We start from the raw sequence: 7,789 nt of genomic DNA, 5'->3' as shown, positions 1-7,789 counted from the left end.
TTTGTTCAGGATGACCTCCTGAAGCCTAAATGAGCAATAATTTGACCACACAACTCATTCCTATGAAGATACATTCAAACTCAAAAAAAGTGCTCAGCTCGGGCTGAAAATGCATTTAAAGCAATAAAAACTCAAATTGAGTGTCACGCCTAAACCAAAGTACTTATGCACACACTTCATCATGTATTTTGTTCAGGATGACCTCCTGAAGCCCATATGAGCATTAATTTGACCACACAACTCATTCCTATGAAGATACATTCAAACACACAAAACGTGCTCAGCTCGGCCTGAAAATGCATTTAAAGCAATAAAAACTCAAATTGAGTGTCACGCCTAAACCAAAGGACTTATGCATACACTTCAACATGTATTTTGTTCAGGATGACCACCTGACGCCTAATTGAGCATTAATTTGACCACACAACTCATTCCTATGAAGATACATTCAAACTCACAAAACGCGCTCAGCTCGGGCTGAAAATGCATTTAAAGCAATAAAAACTCAAATTGAGTGTCACGCCTAAACCAAAGGACTTATGGACACACTTCAACATGTATTTTGTTCAGGATGACCTCCTGAAGCCCATATGATCATTAATTTGACCACACAACTCATTCTTATGAAGATACATTCAAACACACAAAACGTGCTCAGCTCGGCCTGAAAATGCATTTAAAGCAATAAAAACTCAAATTGAGTGTCACGCCTAAACCAAAGGACTTATGCACACACTTCAACATGTATTTTGTTCAGGATGACCACCTGACGCCTAAATGAGCATTAATTTGACCACACAACTCATTCCTATGAAGATACATTCAAACTCACAAAACGCGCTCAGCTCGGGCTGAAAATGCATTTAAAGCAATAAAAACTCAAATTGAGTGTCACGCCTAAACCAAAGGACTTATGCACACACTTCAACATGTATTTTGTTCAGGATGACCTCCTGAAGCCCATATGAGCATTAATTTGACTACACAACTCATTCCTATGAAGATACATTCAAACTCACAAAACGTGCTCAGCTCGGGCTGAAAATGCATTTAAAGCAATAAAAACTCAAATTGAGTGTCACGCCTAAACCAAAGGACTTATGCACACACTTCAACATGTATTTTGTTCAGGATGACCACCTAACGCCTAAATGAGCATTAATTTGACCACACAACTCATTCCTATGAAGATACATTCAAAGTCAGAAAGCGCGCTCAGCTCGGGCTGAAAATGCATTTAAAGCAATAAAAACTCAAATTGAGTGTCACGCCTAAACCAAAGGACTTATGCACACACTTCAACATGTATTTTGTTCAGGATGACCTCCTGAAGCCTAAATCAGCAATAATTTGACCACACAACTCATTCCTATGAAGATACATTCAAAGTCAGAAAGTGCGCTCAGCTCGGGCTGAAAATGCATTTAATTTAAAGCAATAAAAACTCCAATTGAGTGTCACGCCTAAACCAAAGGACTTATGCACACACTTCAACATGTATTTAGTTCAGGATGACCACCTGAAGCCTAAATGAGCATTAATTTGACCACACAACTCATTCCTATGAAGATACATTCAAACTCACAAAACGTGCTCAGCTCGGGCTGAAAATGCATTTAAAGCAATAAAAACTCAAATTGAGTGTCACACCTAAACCAAAGGACTTATGCACACATTTCAACATGTATTTTGTTCAGGATGACCTTCTGAACCCCATATGAGCATTAATTTGACTACACAACTCATTCCTATGAAGATACATTCAAACTCACAAAACGTGCTCAGCTCGGGCTGAAAATGCATTTAAAGCAATAAAAACTCAAATTGAGTGTCACGCCTAAACCAAAGGACTTATGCACACACTTCAACATGTATTTTATTCAGGATGACCTCCTGAAGCCTAAATAAGCATTAATTTGACCACACAACTCATTCCTATGAAGATACATTCAAACTCACAAAACACGCTCAGCTCGGGCTGAAAATGCATTTAAAGCAATAAAAACTCAAATTGAGTGTCACACCTAAACCAAAGGACTTATGCACACACTTCAACATGGATTTTGTTCAAGATGACCTCCTGAAGCCTAAATGAGCAACAATTTGATTACACAACTCATTCCTATGAAGATACATTCAATCTCAAAAAACGTGCTCAGCTCGGGCTGAAAATGCATTTAAAGCAATAGAAACTCAAATTGAGTGTCACACCTAAACCAAAGGACTTATGCACACACTTCAACATGTATTTTGTTCAGGATGACCTCCTGAAGCCCATATGAGCATTAATTTGACCACACAACTCATTCCTATGAAGATACATTCAAACTCACAAAACGTGCTCAGCTCGGGCTGAAAATGCATTTAAAGCAATAAAAACTCAAATTGAGTGTCACGCCTAAACCAAAGGACTTATGCACACACTTCAACATGTATTTTGTTCACGATGACCACCTGAAGCCTAAATGAGCATTAATTTGACCACACAACTCATTCCTATGAAGATACATTCAAACTCACAAAACGTGCTCAACTCGGGCTGAAAATGCATTTAAAGCAATAAAAGCTCAAATTGAGTGTCACGCCTAAACCAAAGGACTTATGCACACACTTCAACATGTATTTTGTTCAGGATGACCTCCTGAAGCCCATATGAGCATTAATTTGACCACACAACTCATTCCTATGAAGATACATTCAAACACACAAAACGTGCTCAGCTCGGCCTGAAAATGCATTTAAAGCAATAAAAACTCAAATTGAGTGTCACGCCTAAACCAAAGGACTTATGCACACACTTCAACATGTATTTTGTTCAGGATGACCACCTGACGCCTAAATGAGCATTCATTTGACCACACAACTCATTCCTATGAAGATACATTCAAACACACAAAACGTGCTCAGCTCGGCCTGAAAATGCATTTAAAGCAATAAAAACTCAAATTGAGTGTCACGCCTAAACCAAAGGACTTATGCACACACTTCAACATGTGTTTTGTTCAGGATGACCTCCTGAAGCCTAAATGAGCAATAATTTGACCACACAACTCATTCCTATGAAGATACATTCAAACTCAAAAAAAGTGCTCAGCTCGGGCTGAAAATGCATTTAAAGCAATAAAAACTCAAATTGAGTGTCACGCCTAAACCAAAGGACTTATGCACACACTTCAACATGTATTTTGTTCAGGATGACCTCCTGAAGCCCATATGAGCATTAATTTGACCACACAACTCATTCCTATGAAGATACATTCAAACCCACAAAACGTGCTCAGCTCGGCCTGAAAATGCATTTAAAGCAATAAAAACTCAAATTGAGTGTCACGCCTAAACCAAAGGACTTATGCACACACTTCAACATGTATTTTGTTCAGGATGACCACCTGACGCCTAATTGAGCATTAATTTGACCACACAACTCATTCCTATGAAGATACATTCAAACTCACAAAACGCGCTCAGCTCGGGCTGAAAATGCATTTAAAGCAATAAAAACTCAAATTGAGTGTCACGCCTAAACCAAAGGACTTATGGACACACTTCAACATGTATTTTGTTCAGGATGACCTCCTGAAGCCCATATGATCATTAATTTGACCACACAACTCCTTCTTATGAAGATACATTCAAACACACAAAACGTGCTCAGCTCGGCCTGAAAATGCATTTAAAGCAATAAAAACTCAAATTGAGTGTCACGCCTAAACCAAAGGACTTATGCACACACTTCAACATGTATTTTGTTCAGGATGACCACCTGACGCCTAAATGAGCATTAATTTGACCACACAACTCATTCCTATGAAGATACATTCAAACTCACAAAACGCGCTCAGCTCGGGCTGAAAATGCATTTAAAGCAATAAAAACTCAAATTGAGTGTCACGCCTAAACCAAAGGACTTATGCACACACTTCAACATGTATTTTGTTCAGGGTGACCTCCTGAAGCCTAAATAAGCATTAATTTGACCACACAACTCATTCCTATGAAGATACATTCAAACTCACAAAACGCGCTCAGCTCGGGCTGAAAATGCATTTAAAGCAATAAAAACTCAAATTTAGTGTCACACCTTGTCAGAGATTTTCTCGGACAAAGTTAAAGAAATGACTCGGCACACAGGAAAATTGTCTTCAATATCGGCGGGAGCGGATCTCTGAGAGCGAACGACGGTTAGTTGCTCCGCGATCACACTCTCAGTCCCGCCACCGCGAGTTCGACATTTTATTGTAACATATGCAAAATACAAGAAAAACACTGCCCCCGATGTTTGCATGCCGCACCCCGGTCCGGCTCCTCGGTAGTGATTGGTTACCTGTTTTTCCAACTTGAACCACCAGTACATTGGCGCCTTTTCTGGCTGGTCTACATCGAATTAGCATGTTGTAGACTTTGCGGATGGTCAATGTCGTCTGGGCGCGACGGGTGTTCTCAACTCGTCTTTTGTTGCTCAACCGCTGTTCCCGAATTATTCATTCCCCTTTTGTGACCGAGTGTCGCCTTCTCCCCTGTGGTTGTCCACCTGTATTGACGTGCTAATTGTGGACTTCAACAGTCCCCCGGCCAGATGTGTGCAGGCATTTGGGGGTGCTGGATACGCACCCAAACGCTTCGATGTGCCCAAATTAAATGAAACTTTAAACATGATACAATTTTGCTCATAGATTCCTCTAACATTCCCACCTCTGTATCATAATTAAAGTTTCGTCAAACGCCCAGGTGACATTGATATGCAATTGCACGGGTGGGAAGAAAAACTGTCCTGAGGGGAAGGGGGTGTAACGATCAGGACAGAAAACCCTTCCCGGGCAATGGCTATACATTAAATGAAAATCAAAATCTAATCTAGACACACATTAAATGAAAATCAAAACCTAATCTAAACACAAAGTAATTTAAAATCAAATTGAATCTAAACACACCTCGAATGAAAATCAAAATCTAACAAAACTAACTACTAACTAACTACTATATACAAAGTAAGCCAACCCAAGAACATCAAACACTCACATCTGCAATGCTTTTCTGTGAAGTCGTCATACGGGCTTACATAAGGTTCCAGTAAATCAATCACCAAAGTCAGTGTTAACATAATCTTCGTCAGACTCCGTGTACACCTGTTGGTACTCCGACATGGCCACAGTCAGGTGAGCCGCCACTTCACTTTGATAGCATCCATGAATTTGGCAGCACAACCTCTGACCAGCGGGATCACGCAAGCGACACGAAAACACAAAAAGAAAAATATACCAACAATCGTCTCCTGCCTCCCGACATTGAATCCCATGGGGCAAGTCACTCCTTCTGTGGGCCTGTGTGCCCACCGTGACTTCTCTTAGGCCCATAAGGATGATGCCGATGATGCTGATGGTGCATCGGCAACGCTTGACTGCCCTTCCGGTGGTCTTTCGGCGGCACGCAAGGTCAGCGCACTTGGACTTAGGTGCTGATTCTCCTTCCTGGGACTGGCGTCGCTAGGCCCCTCAACCTCAAACCGAAGGAGCTTGCACTGCGACTGGTGGATCCAGCCATCGCGTCCTTCGATCTTGACCGCAGTTTTTGTTGCTGCAATCACTTGGGAGGGGCCATTCCAGCGTTCACTGTCCCAGAGAAGTCTTTTCAGCACTTTGAGGAAATTCTGATCACCACTCCGGACCTGGCGAGTCTGTGGAGCAGAACACTCTGGCAAGTCATTGTGCCTATGCATCTCTTTCTGATCAAATAGACTTTTAGTCTCTCTCATTGTCTCAATGAGCCTGGCTTTGACAGTTCCATTAATGCATTCCACAAATCCAGCCGATTGCGGGTGGTACGCACAGTGTCGCTCCAAATCAGTGTCCAACAATTCGCCCAATGCTTTCATGACAGTTCCTGAATCATCGTGAGCGCTCGAAGACAGTTCAACCCATTTTGAAAACACATCAACAATGACAAGACAGTATCGTTTCCCTTGTGTTTGGTTCAAACAGATTACACAACATCTCCAATTTTTTTTTGAAATATGCATAAACCCATGTGTATGATAATATTGGTGCACCTGTGTTATCATCGCTATCATCCCCCCTGTTGACACATGTGACAAGCCATGTGTCAACCTCGCGGCGCACTCGAAGAGAGAGATTGGAAGCCAACGTTTCCCGCCTTCCAATTTCTCTATCCCTGCGTCATCTGGTTGTGCTCTCTTATTTGTCCAATATTTTCGTTCTGTGTGAGGTGCAAAAATTTGTCTTGATTTCAAATCATCCTGTGTTGTGTCCTGTGCCTCTATTGCTAGTACGTCACGTGTTACTGCAATTTGTCAGCTGAAATGAACGGCCGGAGTAGTCATCACTTTCCAATTGATGTATTGACGCACCCAGCCATCCTGTGTTTCCTCGCACCCCGGATTGGCGGGGGAGGGGTTCCACAGGTGGTTTGGAACGGAGCTCGCAAGGTTATTCATATTTCTCCACTCACATTGCTCCGGTTTGCCGAGCGGTATGTAAATGTGTTGCCCTTGTGAGAGGAGGGGCTTGACCGCCCTTCCTACCCGCGCTGTGGCGAAACACCACTGATCTTTCCAATACACGTGCTCAATAACGATACCCTGGGGTTGCAGGCCCAGAAAAACTTTAGTGTAGTCAGGGTCTGGTCCTGGTGTCTGCTTACGTCTGATAGTCACGTGCAGGTTGTTCGCCGTTTGCACGTTACCTCCTGGCTTTAATTTGGTACCTGCCAATCGAACTAGACATTCGGAACTCCGAGTTACGTCATCGTTCGGTAAATCGAGTGTCCAAAAATAGCGAGCATCATGTTGACTGTTCCCCATGCGGGCTTCAATCTGGCCCTTGTGATTTACGATGGTGTAAATCTCGAGTTGCGTTTGAGCATCCCGTCCCAATAAATTATGTGGACAGCGAGAATTTAGCGCGGCTTCGACGAGTGCCTTCCGATTTGGGTCTGTGGGGGAAGTAATGGTTACTGTTTGCAATAACGTCAGGGGCTGCACGGAGCCGTGTGCTCCTTTCATGCGAATTTTGCCATCGCTTGGCTTCACAGTATCGCGATCCCAACGACCGAGAACAGTGATATCGGCGCCCGTGTCAACAAGGAAGACGGTCGGGATTCCTTCAACCAACAACGTCATTTCCGGTTTAGTTATGGACGAGGTTTCACATCTCAGCAGGTAGTTTTCTGTGTCGAAAACATGATTGCTACCGGCTAAGATGTCACCCTCGTCCTCACTTGAGGCGGGCGATTCAAACAAAGGCGCAGAGGCCTTTATCGCTGTCATAGCTACCTCCTCTTTTTTATTCCGTATCGTTTGTAAATCCTCCTCATCTGATGAGGAGGTCCCCGTGCTACCATCACGCTCCCGCACGCGCCTGTCCTTCCGCTGTTGTCTACATTCTTTCACCATGTGACCCTTTTGCCCACAAAGAAAACATCTGCCTTCAACAAAACGTTTTTGGTCCCTAGGGGTTAATTTGAAGGGAGCAAACGACCGTATTTGTTTATTACCTTTATAAGGAAGACCCGGGGTTTTCCCGTGTGCGTGTGGGTTTTTTGCGGCGTAATAAATGTTGGTCACGTGACTCTCATTCTTCATTTTCTTGTTCTCGAGTCGTTCGTAATTCCGTGCGTAATTCAAAACCTCATCGATCGGACATGTTGGCCAATTCAAATTATGTCTTTTAACATATTGGGTAACATCAGGATGTGCTTGGTTTAGCAAATGCTGTTTTAAATGCGAATTGAACAAGTCTGACTGTGTCTCAGGGATACCGCCGTGTATTTTGAA

The 7,789-nt window shown here is 42.8% G+C and overlaps 1 protein-coding gene across 1 annotated transcript; it reads right to left on the bottom strand.

Moving 5' to 3' along the window:
* Positions 1–5,722: 5,722 nt before the first annotated feature.
* Positions 5,723–7,498, bottom strand: LOC147185306 (uncharacterized). The gene has a single exon (XM_086104622.1). The coding sequence runs from the start codon at positions 7,406–7,408 to the stop codon at positions 6,308–6,310; it is 1,101 nt and encodes a 366-aa protein (XP_085960748.1). The 5' UTR covers positions 7,409–7,498; the 3' UTR covers positions 5,723–6,307.
* Positions 7,499–7,789: the final 291 nt, after the last annotated feature.

Source organism: Hippocampus guttulatus, unplaced genomic scaffold, assembly GCF_054856545.1.
Source record: "Hippocampus guttulatus isolate MCC_2025c unplaced genomic scaffold, RoL_Hgut_1.0 HiC_scaffold_25, whole genome shotgun sequence".
Lineage (NCBI taxonomy): Eukaryota > Metazoa > Chordata > Actinopteri > Syngnathiformes > Syngnathidae > Hippocampus > Hippocampus guttulatus.
The sequence above is the reverse complement of the archived record's forward strand: the minus strand, read 5'-3'. Positions and strand labels throughout refer to the sequence as shown.

Coding starts and splice junctions, on each gene's coding strand:
- LOC147185306 (XM_086104622.1), bottom strand. CDS start 7,408: ATGGTGAAAGAATGTAGACAACAGCGGAAGGACAGGCGCGTGCGGGAG.